Consider the following 18,304-nt stretch of genomic DNA (forward strand, 5'->3'; position numbering starts at 1 on the left):
CGGATTAGCTCTGAGATGCTACTTGATACGCGAGCAGATAAAGCTCAGCCTTCACCCCTGTCTCGTCAAACGGTAAACTGCTAAGAAACATTTTTGAAGCAAATCCCCCTGAGCTGCACACGAGTTGCGGGGGGGGGGGGGGGGGGGGGGGGGGGGGGGGTTAAAACAAAAAAAGACAGAAAAAAAGCAGGAAAACACCCGGTGGTATTCGGCATCGGGAAAATAATCGAAGTGACACGCTCATCCGCCTGATGATAAAACGGCAAAGACAGGACAAGCCGGCTTAAGCGATACAAGTTGTACCAATAAAGCAGTCAGGAAACTCTTCCGGGGCTGATTGATCCTCTCACTGGTGCACATCTCAGAGTTAACCAATCATTATCTCACCCTCTAAATTTAAAGCCTTTTAAATGAAACGTCAGCTTACCTCGACAGGTCGCTTCTCTTCTCCTGTTACGGCTTTAACCTCCTCCTGCCCAGCTCCTCGCCCCCTCACCTCTGTTTTTATGTCCCGTGGAGGGATTTATGCATATCCCTGTGAAATCTATATATGTGCGGCGGTGATTTATAAACTCAAATATGTGTGCAGCAGGTAACATAAAACTCTTTCCTCCTGAGAGCTGCGGATCACGGCAGGCATCTGCTATCTGTTGCTGCTGAGTTTTTCATATTCACATAAAAATTCTTGACGGTTTGAGCTCCAAAAAAAGGAAACCAGCCCCGCTGTGTTAGGAAGAACTATGGGTTTCAACGTGCGGCCCAGGGATCCCCAGAGGTCCTTGAGGTACTTCCAGGGGGTCCTGGTTTAACCCTATGAAGCCATTTGTATCATATATGATACACATTTTCAATTCTGTTTTTCGTTTTCAGTTTAATCAATACTTGACCAATATACTGTTGTATACCTTTGAACACTTCCCCTGTTCACCCTGGACCATACCATTGGCACTTCAAGTACATATCATATATCATACACCAGAAAGCTCGTGTAATAACATATTTTTTGATTTTTTTTTATTTATATATTTTGTTATAGGACTAAATAAAGGGTTCAATTTCAAAAAATTGGAATTTTCTGCCAATTCTTTCATAGTTCAGGCTTTATAGGGTTAAATTCGCTGTGATTTAATTCACTAGAAATTGTCACAATGCAGAAAATGGACGAGGGCTAATTTTAACATTTTCTTCTCTCTGGTTTAATCTCAGCGTTCAAGCGTTCAAGTGTGACATCTGAACATTTTTAACCCTTAGAAAGCCGTGCAAATTCCCTTCATTTCTTTCAAGAACCAGAGGAAAGAGATGATTAGGAGAATTTGGGGCAGGGGCCAGGGGGATTAGTAAAAAAAAAAAAAAAAAAAAGCAGATCCAGTGATGCTGGATCAGTGTCAGATTGGCATTCAGATGCCTTTCACAAGCGTTTAATATTACAAAACATCTCTGATTGTAAGAGGTCTGCGGGTGCGCGGCTAATTTTAATCTCAACTTCGGGGGTCCAGAACATGAAAAAGTTTGCAAACGGAACACAGACGCGCTCTGAACTGCGGGGCGGCGTGACGTGATGAGAGGCTGCCCGCAGCACGCAGAGCACATTCAAGGCCACGAGCTAAATTAGTGGGTCTGAGGGGATAATGATAATGATGGTGGTGATGGAAGGGGGAAGTGTGTGCCTAAGTGTGTTTGTGTGTGTGTTTGTGTGTGTGTGTCTGCAAGGATAGGACAGGAAAGAAGAAAGTTGTCAGAGTGAATTAGTGATTAGTGGTGTTGAGGCCTCTTCCCTGTAGCCTGTCCACTTTCCTTGCATGCGCATATGGATCTGCGATTTCACAAGTGTGTGCAGAAGACCCAGATACACCCGCTTACATCACCCCCACCCCCCGAACACACACACACACACACACACACACACACTGACAGCGCTTTCACTCAACCGTGGCTCTGCACAGATGTCCTTGGAGTCCTATTAATCCCTTATTTAGCTGTTTTTTTTTTTCCTTAAGAGAAAGAGGCCTCATTATCCTGTCCTTTTGAATATTTTTGAACTGGAATATCTTTTTTGTTTATTTGTGCATATTGAAGTGTTAAGTTGGCACATACGTGTGTGTGTGTGTGTGTGAATGTGTGTGTGTCCCTTGGCTGTGTAGTACAGAGCTGTGTTTACAGGATGTTGGAGTGTAAAGCAGAGCTGTGAATGTGTGATGCACTGAGGGTGGGAGGCGGCGGCGGCGGCGGCGGCGGCACAAGGAGACGTCACTCCCTAAAGTGCATAAGAGAGGAAGAGCTTTAAAAAGGTCACCCCTCCTTTCTTTCTTTTCCTTTCTTCCTTTCTTTTTTTTTTACCTTTTCTGTCCTTCCTGTCACTGCCCTTCACATTCTCAGCCTCCTGCAGACTCTAAATTGTGACTCCCTTCTCTCCCCTCTCTCGCCTCTCATCGCTCTTTATCATTTTTATCTCCCTCCATTACATCCCCTCACCTCCCTCGCTCTTTCATTCCAATTATTTTTTTTACATTCCCGTCCGCCCCTCAGCCCCCCTTCCCACCCGCGCGGCGTTAACTAGCAGGCCGTGTCCTGGGCGATGCCGTCTGACGAGGCGCCCTGCCTTCAGATTTTAGCGGTCAGAGCCGGAAGACGGACGGCGTCTCTGATTTGCTAATGGCCGCCGCTTTCAAAAGGTGTGGTTTGCCCGGCCTGCGCTGGAGTCTGCCGGGATGGGGATGTGGCGGCGGTGTTTCACAATAAGAGCGCCGAGTGAACTCCATCACCGCTCTTTTACGACTTACTGTCTCTGTGTGTGTCGTCGCCCTCGCCGCCTGTCTGTTTGCACACAAAGAGATGGGCGTTCCTGGCCTTTTACTTCTGCTTTTTGCCTCTCTCTCTCTCTCTCTCTCTCTCTCTCTCTCACACACACACACACACACACACGTGAACACCTCACCGCCTCACTCTGTGTAAATACAGGGATCATCAAGTTCCTCCGCTCGTGCCGATCATCTGCTGCCTGCTAAAACGAGAAGCTTCATTTTATCGCCATCACAGCCAAGCAGGCCCTAGTTATTGTGAATAAATCAGTATCACAGAGATTTAACCAGGTAATGCAGCTGAGTGGTGTAGAAAATAAATACAGAAATAAATAAATAGGGGAGAGTGGGGTCATTTGTGCCAAGGGGCAAGTAGTGCCACCCCTGTTATCTAGAAAACCATAGAAGAAGTTGGTCATGTGACCACATATTTTTGAAGAGGCATCCATTTCACTAATCCTGCAAAGAAGGGAGACACATGGCTTGAGAGAAAAGCACATTTCAGTTCAAAAAACCTTTTTTTGCCCTCCAAAGTAAAATTTCCATGATCAAGGTTTTTTGATTGCTGTGTTTGAACAATTGTAGAAAACTTTGAAAACAGTTCACACAGGTTTTAGTACTTTAGTAAGCTACACCATGAGTCTATACAGTTAGCATGATGTTAGCTCAAAACAGCTGGGGGAGGCATTTTTTTCAAAATGGTGGGCTTGGGGTAATTTGTGCCAAAGGGCCTGGGGTAAATTGTGCCAGTGGCACAACTTGTGATTATATACTATATATTACTTTATTGTATTTTATTGTTATTGTACATTGTCTTCTTACCTTTGATCACTAAAACTATTCAGATTCAGATGAAGATGATTTGCAGGTGCTCATTTTAGAATTTTTATTTTGTTCTGGGTATGTGTTCATGTGGCGCTAGGCCTCGTTATAGAAAAGTGGCCTGTGATCTTGTTAAAATAATAAATAAATGTTAAGTAAATAATTTTGTATTGAATTTATTTTGCTTTTATATAGCATTATCATTTGTGAGATTAAAATGATCTGTTTTACTTCAATTATCAATGGCACAATTTACCCCAGTGTATTCTCTCTAATGGCACAATTTACCCCGCACCGGGGGCAAGTTGTGCCACAAAACCACTTTTTTTTTTTTTTGAAAGCTATATTTCTCAAACAGTTTATATAAGATCCAAAGTGATTGTTCCCAGGGATGCACAACATCTTAAACTATATGTGCATATTTTAGTTGGAGGCATTACTGTAATCCCCTCGTTTTAAAGGCACTTTAAGTAAAAATTGGCACTACTTACCCCACTCTCCCCTACATGGAAAATATGTTTAAGTTTGTCTTCTTTCTAAATAAATACAACTGGCAAACCTAAGGAGCGTCCAAGGCTCAGTGCTCGGCTGAAAAAACACTTAAAAAGCCGTTATCATCCCACGGCTGAGGGAGCTGGCTGCCGACCAGCCCGGCTCCGCGCTGCTTTATGACAATTATCAGCAGACTCTGAATATGGCTTTGACCGATCAGATTTCTTGGCGGGAGCTTAACTTTATGATTTATGTGAGGTTTATGGAGTTTATCATCACTTAAATGTATTGTAAAGTTGTAATAAGCATAGTCATAATACACACACAAAAAGGTTTCAAGGAAAATACAGTATTTATGGAATAATTATGCCGCCTCTTACAAGATACAAGGATACAAGGAAGTTTATCTGTCATTATACAACAGGTTGTATAGTGAAATTAAAATGTGATCAGTACTATCAATATTTTTTCATTTCATTTGTTTGTAACTCACTATTTTATGTCACAGAGGAGTTTTTTTTTTTTTTTTTTTTTACATTTAGTGACAGACTTGAGAGTCCACATGCCTGTTTTTTTTTTTTTTTTTTTTTTTCAGTTTTTTGCATCCGCCTGCCTCATGTTAATATGGTTATATATATATATGTATATTCCGTTTTTTAGGGAGAGTGTTACTCGTTCATTTTCCCTGCTGGTCTGGGCGTTCAAACCAGTGAGTTTCCAGTCATGAGTCCATGTGCCAACACTTAAAGTCCACCAAATGTCCACTTTTTGATAAGCACCAAAGACAAAACAGTATTTCTCACAGTTTGTCCATGCGTCTTCATCTTTATTAAAGTGCTTTCCCGTCTGTCTCTCCGGGTTTTATGTATTTTCTAAACTATTTTTTTTTTTTTTTTTTTGCTTCAAAACTAAATTAAATATTGGTCCTGAAACTATCAGTAAACTCCTTTGGGAAGCAATGTTTTATGATCAAAAGCACCTGTTGAAGAAAAAATCCCCGCAGGCCTTAAAGCCAACACTATTTTTTTTTTTCCCTCAATAATTTGGGGACTCAATTTGATCTTACACTTTCCAGACTTTTTTTTTTTTTTTGGTTTGTTTGCTTGTTTGCTTGTTTTGTGTTGTTTGTTTCAATCCACAGTGGAAGTGCGACAACGCTCGACTTGTCCTGTAAATTCATTCCTAGATTTCTGTTTATCTCCAGCATGCATGGCAGATGGAAAACTGTGTGAAAGCTGGAATGTAACGCCGCCTCACGCTCGCGCCTGATATCCTGCGAGCCCCCGTGCACCAGCGAGGTGGACTGGTGTTACACGCCGGGGACGCGGCCGGTCGACGGGTGCAATGAAATCATTCTTGAACACTGAGAGCCATGATAGGAGGGAAGCGCTGGCCTAGTTTGAGTCTGGTGTAATTATGTAATGCATGAGTACCTGCAGCCCTCGCAGCACGACAACTTCTGAATGCGAATTTAGGCGGAACGGAGCGGAAGAAGGGAAGCGCATGCCTCTGTTCAGCCCAGTCACTCGCAACCTCATTATATCTTGAGTTGGCTTGTTTTTTTTTTTGTTGTTTTTTTTTTTTTACCAACAAATTGCATGTAACTTGCATCTAACGATTATTATGACTTTTCACTCATTTAATGATTTATCAGATCATTTTTCTCATCTGAATTCCCACCTCCCATGCTTTCCTCTCTTTCTAGTCACCCCCCTCTATTCTCACTTCCTTCCTTCAAACCTCCTCTCTCTCTCTCTCTCTCCCTTTCTCTCTCTCTCTCTCTCTCTCTCTCCGTCCCTTTTTCCCCTCCTTTGCCCTCTTCCATTCCTAATGCCACATACCAAATGGAGGGTGACAGTATGCAGCTGTGGGTTTTGTCCTCCAGACAGCATCTTAGAGAAAAGCTTAGCCACACAAATACACACACACACACACACACACACACACACACACACACATGCACAGATGCACACACACACGCACACACACACACACAGGCAGAGGGAGGGATCGGCACTAACCTGAGTCTTTCATCTGTCGCTTATATAACAGTTTTAAGATGGAGTTACGCAGCGTGGCTCGCATACGTGATGTGTTCAGGCACATGAGGCTGTGCCGTGCACAAGGAGAAATTAGAAATGCGCTGTAACGTCAGGGCACACTAACCTCTTTCTCTTTCTCTTTTTTCTTTTCTTTTCTTTTCTTTTTTTTTTGGGTTTTCCACTTTCTCTTTATCGTCCACAGAAAACAAAGCTCCATGCTGCCCTGCAGGAGAAAAATCGCCTGAACCTTGAGCTGATCAACCACAACCTGAGGGCGTCCAAGTATGACCAGGTATGACAGTCTCACACACACACACACACACACACACACACACATGCACTTATCAGCTGTCAGCGGTCAATGGTGAGGTGTACATTATTTTGCAGTGCCAGTGATGTAGGGCCTGTGTAGCCTAGATGGATGAAGCATCAGCGTCATGTTGGGATCCTAATCAATCCATACACATCAATACACACACATATGTTCACATTAAAGCAACATGGAAGTTTATTTTCAAATCGAGCTGCTGGGATGAGAAAGTAGAGCCGGGTTCACTGTGGATTCACATACCGGGACTTCCAGATGACCACTTTCTAATTCAAACAGTTATATTTTGAAAATTCAGCAGTCAGCATAAAATAAAATAAAATAAAATAAAATAAAATAAAATAAAATAAAATAAAATAAAATAATAATAATAAAAAAAATAATAAAATAATAAAAAAAATTGTGACCAAGACTTTCCATATGTGAGTTATATTTGTAACTTCAAAAATCATGTTTTTGAGTGAGGGAGGTGAATATAGAGTCATATTGAAACATATACAGGCAGTTGTTTTACTAAACATCCATACTGCTTTAAATAAAAAGTGTATATATTTTTTTTTTATCATGTGCTTGAAATATTGGTTCTTTACTCATATTTTTCCCAATACAATCATATTTCAAAACATATGCAGTGTAACATTACAAGTGGTATTCCTGTGGTATTAAAGCTCATGGTGGAGTGTGAGTAACTTTTTGGAGAGCGTCGACTTTTATCGAAAATTTGAACTCAAACACACACCTGAGATTCAAGGCCATGCACGTGTGCGCTGGTGTGTGTGTGTGTGGTGTCGATGCAAAGAGGAAGCAGGAGCTGGTGAGTTGTAGCTGCAGTAAGAATAACTAAATTATTATAGATAAGGAAAGCAAGGTGGAGTGTTTTTTTTTTGTTGTTTTTTTTGGAAATGCACATGTAAGACATGATATTTTTTTCCTAGAATGGTGAATGCAGGACCTACTTGACTTAACTATAACCAGCGTATGCCCAACCCTAACCCTAACCTTAACCAATAAGCTAAAATGACCACTCACAATGTAAAAAATGACTTCGCCACCCAATTTTTTTGCTACAGTAAGCTAAGCTAAATTATTATTGTTAAGGTAGGCTAGGCAGAGTTTTTTTTTTGGGAGGAGGGGAAACGTGATTGGGCGGAGGTTGCGGCGCTTCCTTGAGTTGACTGGCGGTTTGATTTGCCCTGAATAGATTTTAACAAATTAGATTAAATCCCCAGGAGCAGCTTGGATTTTTTTTTTTCCTCAGTGGATTTAGTTTGGATCAGAGAGTCTGTGTGTGACGGCGATTTGTCTGAATTATGAAAACAAAAGTTAAATACTGAAGCTGTATGTATACTGTAGTGCATGAAGTAAAAAAAAAAACAAAAAACTGTCTCTCATACACACATCACTCCCTCTCACTTCCTCTCCTTGCATTATTGTGTCCAAACAGCCTGATTATCAAACTCAAGCACACACACACACACACACACACACACACACACAGGCAGAGAGACAGTGACCGTCTGTGATGGTAGGCGATAAGCTACTCTGGTACTAATAGTCACTTTCACGGGGGCCAGATTTGACACGTGTCCAGGGACACGGCTCAGAGCTCTCGCTCCACGCCGCGCCGCACCGCGCCACACAAAAAGACGCCATCTGTCCCCGGACAAGGTGGGCGCAGGGATGAGAAGGAAGTGGGGCAAAAACTGCGCCCAGCCACAGCTAGATCTCTAAACTTGAAGCGACTGGCTTGTATGGACGACGGTGGCAGAGACACAGGAGAATGTTCTGGACATGGCACACAGGGAGGGAATGAGAGAACGGCATTAAGAGTGATTAAGAGAAACAGAGAGAGAGAAAGAGAGAGAGAACAAGGGGTAGAGGTGTAATTAGAGAAAGTGATTGCAGAAGAGTTTGTCTTGCTGGTCTTTGTTAAAGTCAGTGTTGTGACTGTGCAGACACCTTTGCCACTATTTCAGCTGACAAAAAAAAAAAAAAACAAAAGAAAAGAAAACAAAAGCAGTCTAAGGGATGTGAACTACCCATTCCCACTATTTAAAAAAAGAAAAAAAAATGACAACAGAAGGAAATTAATGAGACTTGTTATATGGCAGATGGAAAGATACAGAGACTGGGAGGCTGGGAGAGAAAATTGCAGTCTTCAAGGGTGATAGAGAGACAGTTAATCTTCCTGAAGGGAGGATGGACATGGCACATACATGTGTGTGTGTGTGTGTGTGTGAGTGTGTGTGTGTGTGTGAACATACACCTGCATGTGTGTGTGATTGGGTTGACGCTAGCCTGCTTTACTCCATGAAATGCAGGTCACCAGAGGCCCTTAAATGACCTTTAAATACGAGCCGACATCGGAGCATGGATTAACTGTAAATGAAAACATCCAGGCTCATTGGACTACAGTGTGGCAGTGGTGCTCAAATGGGGGCACACGCACCCCTAGGGGTATGTCGGAGTACTGCAGGGGGTACGTGAAATTAAAAAAAAAAAAAAAAAAAAAAAAAAAAGTTCATTCAAGAAATATGAGTCATGCATAATTCCTAAAATAAGCAGGCTGTGCTATAATAAGTTCAGTATTAAAAACATGAATGTAAGTTTGATAATGCACATTTTATATTGAGTTTTCCCTCCGGGTTGCCTGAAGGTGTCAGATGTGTGTGTTTGTGGTTTAAATCTGCTGCCGTGGCCGTCGAGCGAGGACGTTGGTTCACTGTGACCGGGAAGACGAGACCAAAAAAAAAAAAAAAAAAAATCCAGAGAATGGATTAGTGGTTGAAATGTAGTGATGATGTGGCTGAAAAGAAAGAAAAAAAGTGAAAAAGAAGCAAAAACAGAAGCAAGAAAATCTCCTCAGTATCGGGTTGTTGGAGTTGGGTTGGTCCTCTTTATATGTTTTTTTTTTCCTTTTTTTTTTTTTGTTTTGTTTTGCGCTGGTCAGGAGGTATTTGGCTGGAAAAAAATCAAAGGAGGTGCATTATTAACCCTGTAAAACCTGAACTATGAAAGAATTGACAGAAAATTCCAATTTTTTGAAATTGAACCCTTTATTTAGTCCTATAACAAAATGTAAAAAACGATCTTTCTGTTGTATGATATATGATATGTACTTGAAGTGCCAATGGTATGGTCCAGGGTGAACAGGGGAAGTGTCCAAAGGTATACAACAGTATTTTGGTCAAGTATTGATTAAACTGAAAACGGAATGTGTGAATTGATAACGTGTATCATATATGATACAAATGGCTTTATAGGGTTAAAGAAAATTTGAGAGCCTGCAGTTCAGGACTGGACTGAAGTCATATTCATACGACGATATTATGCTGCGTGTCCCATGTACTTATAGATGAATGGATGAATGAATGATACTTTATTACAGTGGTCCCTCGTTTATCGCGGGAGTTACGTTCTAAAAATAACCCGCAATAGGCGAAATCCGCGAAGTAGTCAGCTTTATTTTTTACAGTTATTCTAGATGTTTTAAGGCTGTAAAACCCCTCACTACACACTTTATACACTTTTCTCAGACAGGCATTAACATTTTCTCACTTTTCTCTCTTGTTTAAACTCTCAAAGTTCAAACCTTCGTAGAAAAATAAGTCCAGTATTATAGAATGAACGCGTTCTGTACTGTACAGGAGACACGGCACGGAGGAGATTGATTGACAATGGTCTACAGTCCCTTAGCCAATCAGGACGCAGAACACAATGCGCGGGCTTTCCCTTAGCCAATCAGGACGCGGAACACAATGCGCTGTTAAAAAAAAAAAAAAAAAGCATGCAAAATTGCACTAAAAAAAATCTGCGAAACTGCGAGGCCGTGAAAGGTGAATCGCATTATAGCGAGGGACAGCTGTAATCCTTTGCAGGAAATGATGTTGTCACGGCAGCTTCATCACTTCAACACATAAAATTGCACACTCATACTATACTAATTGGCCACTTTAAGTCTAATGATAATAAATGGAAAAATAGGGTTGATGAGCTGATGAAACTGGACGTGTGACCGCGCAGCTCCAATCATAAACTCCACAATGCACGGATTCATAACATGAATGAACTCCTTTCCTGTGCAGCAGTCAAATTTAGTGCAGTCTGAGTTACCTTAAGCAAGCTTATCTGTCACGGTAATTAATGAGAGGATGGGGATGTGGCTGAGGAATGGTTTTGCTCGATCCTGTGAGACCGGCTCCAGAGGCGCCGGGTTACCTCGAGGCCACTGATTGATGAAGAAAGGAGAAGCAGAACACACAGATCAGCAACTCTCTCTTATCAAAGCTAGATGGAAATGTGCTGATTAATTTCTCGACTGTGAACTCCGAATCAACCCTCCAACCAAAAGAGAAAAAAAAAAAAATGGAAAAGAAAAAAGAAAAAGGAAAAAAAAAAACACAGCCTCTCTTCAGTCTGTGTTCACGGAGCCACGTAACAGCGCAAGAACAAACCTCATAAAATTTGTATACATGTTTTGCTCTGGAAAACTGGAAAAGTGGATAAACTCGACAAGTCTGCAAGGAATAGAAGACAGGAAACGGATGTGTTTCATCCTGATGTTATTCTGGTTCTCTCGATCTCTCCGGCTTGCGATCGTTCACCTCCTCTCTCCTTCCCGCTGTCTCGTCCTTTTTCTCTCCTCCTTTCCTCCCTCCTCTCCTCCACCCCCCTCCCTCCTGCATCCTGATGTAGGTGCGATCTGACTATGACCAACTGAAGCAGACCTTCACTGTGGTGAGCCAGGAGAGGGACGTGGCCCAGGAGGAGAGGAACAAGCTCCAAGGCAAAGTGGAGAACCTGGAACAGGTTCTGAAGGTAAGACCTCACTCTCCAGTTCATCCTGATGAACGTACGCCTAAATGCAAATATCACCTCAGTCCCTCCTCCTCTTCCCACCATTCATCCTTTTATTTTCACATCTTACCTCCCCATTTATTTCCCTCTTTCCCCTGTTCCTCCCTCATCAGTAACTACAGTCCTCTCTCTGTGCATTTGTCACTTTATTCCTACATCACATCATTTTCCAGAGGAATAATATACAGTAGTATTTGTTTTTCTATGATTTAAAGTTCATAAAATGTGCACTATCAAACTTACATTCATGTTTTAATACTTAACTTATTATAGCACAGCCTACTTATTTTAGGAATTATGCTGGGGTTTCAATTTTTGACCATTCACAGTGGAGATTTATAGGCCTACTGACTATTTACCAGTAAAAGACAGTAAATAAAATAATCACTCTGATCCTTTGACTTGGGGAGTCTTATAGTCGCCCTCCAGTCATTTATTAAGCCTCTAAAGAGCAATCTGTCCATCAATACTGCATATTACATGTACTTTTCGATTAAATATACCTCTAAATCTTGCTCTCATTAAAAATGCACAGACTCATGAATATGCATTTGGTCTCGGCCCATCCTGATGTCTGCCGGCTTGTAATCGGAGCTCTGTTCTCCCAACCAGGAAGTCCTGGTTCCACCACAGTTGTTCACATAGTGTCATTTTTCATAATCTAACCATGCAAGAAAAAAAAAAAAAATTTCAGCAAATCTTTGTCAGACTAACGTTGTTCATGTGGTTGATCTTTCCAAAATAAAACACTGGTGTGGGTCAGCTTTACGTTCACTGAAAGCCCAAGTCCCATCCTGCAACCCCTGAAAATTGTGTCAATATTAGATAATCTAACCATAAGAAAAAGAAAAAAAAACAGGTACACACTAATATTGCTCATGTGAAGCAGCCGTTTTGAATTGTTCTAGTTGTGTTTTGGAAAATAAAACACCGGTGTGGCCGTGGAAAAGCTCTGAATACACTGACGGTCACCGGTGGAGCTGCTGCTAATGATATGCACAGCAGCGCCCCGTCTGATTGGCTGTGGGATTTGTGATGCAGCAGATAGAGCTGGCCCAGGGTCCGTCTGAATTTTTCACACACACACACACACACACACACACACCTCCACCTTCAGTAGGAGTGTGAAAACACCTCTCTAGTGACAAACTTTGACCAGATACAAGTCGGTATCATCAAGGTTAGACATTTGACGGAAGATAAACTTAAGAAAAACATATTTTTGAGTGGAAGGAGACTTTTACTGAAGCATTTTCCTGTAACTCCCCTAGCAGCAAAGACAGAAAAAATGGATCTTTATCTTAGAAAAACACCATATTTTAAAATCTAAACATACAAAGTAGATTATGAATCAGGAATAGTTTCTTCCATGTATCCTGGAAGTGGGACATGACTGAAGGGGAACTGGTGTGAGGTGATGTTTTGATAGATCGGTTTGAAAGAGGGCAACGGGGGTGGCACACATCACATATGTCAACTGGTGGGGAGCTCTCTCTGGTGGAAGCGACCGCTGAGCAAAATGTCTCAGCCTGGAAGCATAAAGATAATAAACAACAGCTCCGGCGGCCCATGATGCCCTTTGCCCACTGGAGGCTGGAGTTTGTCCAAGTGTGTCCATGAACGCCTCCCATCCCGGAGGAGGCAGCTGCTTCCAGTGTGTGACCGAAAGTTAAGTAAATACTTAACTGGATTAGACACCGAAGAAGGTGCTTTGTCGCCGGGGTGCAGTTCATTTTAAGAACGCTCACCTCACCGCGCAGAGATAATCAAACAGGATTTGTAAATAGCTTTTTACGGTTTGCTCGGGGCGACGGTGGCGCCAGATGGTTCGGGGACGCAACACGGGGCAACACAAATAGCTGCAGAAAGTTTAGACGATCGCTGGAAAGTATTTGGAAGTCAGTTCAGTGAGACTTTCTGTGGTGTCTGTAAGTCACACGCACCACAAGATGAAGCAAATGCTAAAAAAAAAGTAATTGCAAACAAAACGGAAACCATTTCAACTTGTGCGCTGTTTTTATGTTTATCTGCTTTTATGTAGTATTGTTTATTTCATGTGATTTTTATCTCATTTAATTGTGTATTTGAGTAATAAGAAAAGCGCTGTACAAATATTAGTGGTAGTGGTAGTAGTAGTAGGTTTAGTAGTAGTAGTAGTAGCAGTAATAGTTGTAGTATTTTTTTTCCCCATCTGTAACATCCAGGGGCATCATGCAAATAACAATAACAAAAAACATCACAAGCAAAAATGTGTTAAGACGATGTAATTTGGATTATTGCTAAAATAAGATGAGAGGGAAGTTTTGCAGGGAATCCTTGTTTTTGGCCTTGATCCAAAGACCGTGTTACTGAGCATTTAGTGAAATACGTGACTTGAACTGGACTTGTTTCAAGTTAAACGCTTAAAGCTAAAAACCTACCGTCCCAAAAACCTCATGTCCCAATCGAACCATGTCCTTCACTATTTGCTTGCATTTTTAAAAAAGCGTTACTGGTACACTGCAAAAAGTCAAATCTTACCAAGATTATTTGTCTTATTTCAAGTCAAAATGTCTTATTTCTAGTCAAAATATCTCATTACACTTAAAATAAGACATGATCAGCTCAGAAATAACTTGTCTTTAGGCAATTTTCACCTGTTTCAAGTTAAAATTTGCTAGAAACAAGAAACAAATTCTGCCAATGGAACAAGCAAATTTTTACTTGTTCACTTGTGTCACAAGTAAAAATTTGCTTGTTCCATTGGCAGAATTTGTTTCTTGTTTCTAGCAAATTTTAACTTGTTTCAAGTAAATTTTCAATTGAAACAAGTGAAAATTGTCTAAAGACAAGTTATTTCTGAGCTGATCATGTCTTATTTTAAGTGTAATGAGATATTTTGACTAGAAATAAGACATTTTTACTTGAAATAAGACAAATACTCATGGTAAGATTTTGACTTTTTGCAGTGTAAGGTCACGTTAATACACAAATATGTTAATAAGCAACATTCATTGTCATGCTTCTGTTTCGCTGTCACTTACCGTAGATATTTTCCAGTGTAACTTAACTTTCTTATCATTTTTGGAAGAGCGTGACAACCTGTGAGATTTACATGCACATTTTGAGTTTGAACTTTTGGGGTTCCTGCCGATTCTGAGACAAAACAACATTCAGATCTTAAAGAGAGACTCGACACCGGCATTGAATTTCTGCTGCGCTGCCCCCTAGGGGTTGAAACGTTCAAGCATGACGGCCACACCTAGTCAGTGATGTAGTTGCAGGTATTTTGCCATTTAGAGCTGCAAGAAAAGAAAAGAAAAGAAAAGAAAAGAAAACCTGCAGCTACATCACAAATTGGGTGTGTCCAGAAGAGCAACATGACTGAACGTTTCAACCTCTAGAGGGCAGCACAGCGTCCGTTTTCTTCCTTATGTTATTTAGTGTTGAGTGGCTCTTTAAGTTTTCTGTCTGCAACGTTTTTCCGCTCTTCCTGTTTCAGAGGGGACACCCTGTAGATGTGGAGCAGGCCATATACAGTCACATCATGCTTTTATTTTGATATTATTTCTGTCATAGCTTGTTGTGATTATATATTCTATTACTCTCAGTTTGTCACCACTTTTTTAAATTTTAACTTAAGTTGCGTGGAGGCTTCAAATACACCCACTTGGTTTTCTGCCTCTCTCTGCACTGGATATTGGCTCCTTTCTTTCTTATTTTTACGGATTTTAAATTGTGCGAAAATAAAATTAACTAACCAACCAATTCTGCATTGGTTGATGCCACATTTTAAGATAAAAAGACTTGTCTGTGCTGCAGTTGTAAGTGAATTGTCTGATACAATCCTATTTTTTATGTAAAAAATGAACGGGCAGGACGCCACTGCTCCAGTCGGTCTGTCCATCTTCACACCCACATGTCCCTCTGCCCCTGCAGCGCTACAGCCTGGGCTATTTCCCATCAGCCTCCCTGTTCATTCATCCCTCCTCCACTTCTCCCCCGGCTCACCTCGTTCTTCAGATTTGGAGCACGTTTGAGACCGACTCCCCGCTGCCGCTTTTAGAAATATTCTCATTTCCCTTGTCCATTTAATATGTTTGTGTTTGTGAGGAAAGTTTAGCAGGAAACATGAGGTGAAGTGTCATCGCTTTCATAGGTGGGGGCTCTTTTTCATTATTCTCCCCCGTCTGCCAATAGTAATCAGACACAGTTTCATTGCTCTGTGGAAAGCACTCTCATTACAAATCCTCGCCTCCCTGCATCTCCTATTGATTATCTGTTTGTAGGGATATTTGAGAGAGAAATGTACCCATCTGAGAAAAATTGACCCACTCCTTAATACAGAAAAGAAAGGTTTGTCACTTTCTTATTGTGTATTGATTATGTGGACACGGAGACGACGTGTTCAAGAAAATTAGAGAAGGTGATGCGGTGTGGGAGGGGGAAGCAGAGAGAGGAAACAGACGATAAAAAAACATGAAAAAGAAAATAAAACAAAATTATGAGATGTTCAAATGGGTTTCTTCATCTGAAACCTCTAATAAATAAAGTAAATCTTAAAAATCATCAGATATCTAAATGTATATTTCAGTTTGCATGGAGAATTAAGACACTAATCAATGCCTAATGAGTGCCTATGATACCATAAAGCGCACAGGTCATCCAAAAATATGGTGAAGATGAAGATGACAGTGACAAATATGGCGATAATGATGAGGATAGTGACAATAACAACAAAGTAGTGACAATAATATGACAAAGTGACAATAATAATGATGATTTAAAGAAAAATTCTCCACCTGCAGGCGATGAAACGCACCTGTCTCAGAGGTAAACGAACCTCTTTCTGACGTTTTTACTCTGACCCGCACAAACAGCCCCTTCATCGCTCTCGGTGGCGTCTCCCCGGTGCACCTGCATTAACGCCACGGCGACAGAAAAAGGGCGATAATAGTCTAGAGCAGGTTTGCTGAATCCGAATCCCCTGACGGACTGGAGACTGTGAGTAACCAAAGTGTGCTCGAGCCACTCCAGCGGAGATGCACAGTAAATGGAGCGCGTTTGTGCGGCGCTTTTCTAGTTTACCGACCAAACAAAAAAGCGCTTTGCAGTGTTTTGCTTCACAGTCGCCCATTCACACACACACACACACACATGAGCCGTCTTCCCGCTGTCCCGCCACGGCGAGTGTGATGCCCTCAGCTGTGAGAGCAAAAGCCATTTGTGTTTCCGCCGTTGTGCCGATCACCCCGCAGCCTCGTCCCGTGCACACCAGTGGGAGGAGGGAAGCGAGTGGTTGAAGTCTGCACACCCGGCACCGACTCACCACTGCAGGACTACGTACCACCATCCCCACCTTGCCAGCTCGCTCATTATACAGTGGTGGAAAAAAGTTTTCAGACACCCTTAAAATTTTACACAATCTCAAATATGATCATGAAATATTTGTGGAAAAATCTTTTTTGTGTTTCAAAAAGTGTGGCTGCATTAGACAGATACAAACAAATACAAATTATATTTTTTTTGTTTATTGTTTAGAAGAAAAACTAACAAAACTAAATTCTTGATAAATTCTTCTGACCACAGAATCTTCTTCCAGTTCCTGGCTGTCCAGTTCTTGTGTGCCTGTTCAACGACGCCGGGCTAGCCTCTGTCTCTCACTGATCAGGGGCTTCTTGATAGCCTTGTAGGACCTTAAGCCATGATCTGAAAGTCGACCACTGCTGCTGAAGCTCCTGTGATGTCATTCGGTGGTTTTGCCTGCACATGCGGATCAGGATGCGGTCATTTCTTGCTGAAGAAACCCTTGGACGCCCAGATCTTGGTTTGTCTTCCAAGCTGTTGGTTCGTCTGTATTTCTGCAGAGTGTATCCAACTGCTGAAGGACTGCATCTGCACTTCCTGGCTATCTGGCGGCAGCTGTACCCTTCCTGGCTGAGAATCTTTATCTTCAGGCGTGTTTCCTGCGTTAGGTTCCTTGTTTTAGCCATTTTTGTGTCTGAAGAACTTTCAAATGTGCTGGCTTTATATAGACACCAAGCTTGGCAACAAAAATTGTGTCTTTTAATAAAAAGAACGACCTTCATCACTGGTACCAAAATGACCCAATACTCAAAATTTCTTATGTATTTTTATGGAACCAATCAATTTTGAGTTTTTAATGGCTTTTTTTAGGATTTCTTTAGTATTTTGGCTGTGACTGTACTAAAAGAAATTGCACTTGAAGACCTAAGAGTGATTCTTAATGCAATATTTCACAAATGCATGAGGTGTCCAAAAACTTTTTTCCACCACTGTATATCGCATATCATCCTCATTTCAGCAAGCACCGTCGATTTGACATTATCCTCTGCCCAGATAGTGAGCGGAGCCCTAATGTCCTCGTTTGACCAGGACTGCTCATTGTTCTCCATTTTTCCTTTCTCCATTATTTTTCTTCTACCAAAGCGAGCTGCTGAGCTGACGTCTGTGCTTCTCAGCTGCACCGTCTCCCCACACTTATCACCCTTAACTCGGCCTCAGACCTCAGTTAGCCCTGTGTGGGTTATATTTGGCGGCACCTATACCGGCCCTGGCGTAGCTGCACCGTGGCGCATTCAAAGGCCGGGAGTGACAATGGAAATGCAACTAGCCTTGGTGCATCATTGGAAAGCCGGCTAATCACACACTTATCCATTTTCCACCAAAGAGGTTCCAGGGCTGGTTCAGAGCCAGTGCCTGACTTAGCACCGGTTCTTTGTTTTTCCACCGCCCAAGCACCGGCCAAACTGGTTCCAAATCGGTTCCAAGCAAGCACCAACTCCGAGCAGGGGCTAAACAGGGGCAAGAGAAAGAACCGATGACGCAGCCCACCACATCATTGGTGGGCGGGGTTACAGACTCAAACGGGAACAGCAAACGCTATAAACGTATAGCTAAATGTAGTCACCGTTCGTTCCGACCACGAATACGACGGGTAGCCGGCAATAATTGCGTTTTTCGCC

At 41.8% G+C, this 18,304-nt stretch overlaps 1 protein-coding gene across 1 annotated transcript in view; it reads left to right on the forward strand.

Annotated features, from left to right (window-relative positions):
• rimbp2a (RIMS binding protein 2a) overlaps positions 1-18,304 on the forward strand; it is a 122,937-nt gene that overhangs the window by 59,724 nt on the left and 44,909 nt on the right. Inside the window, 2 exon segments of the mRNA XM_030065921.1 lie at positions 6,357-6,446; positions 11,178-11,300. Coding sequence (XP_029921781.1) covers positions 6,357-6,446; positions 11,178-11,300 — 213 coding nt within the window.

This window comes from Myripristis murdjan, chromosome 12, assembly GCF_902150065.1.
Source record: "Myripristis murdjan chromosome 12, fMyrMur1.1, whole genome shotgun sequence".
NCBI classification, from domain to species: Eukaryota; Metazoa; Chordata; class Actinopteri; order Holocentriformes; family Holocentridae; genus Myripristis; species Myripristis murdjan.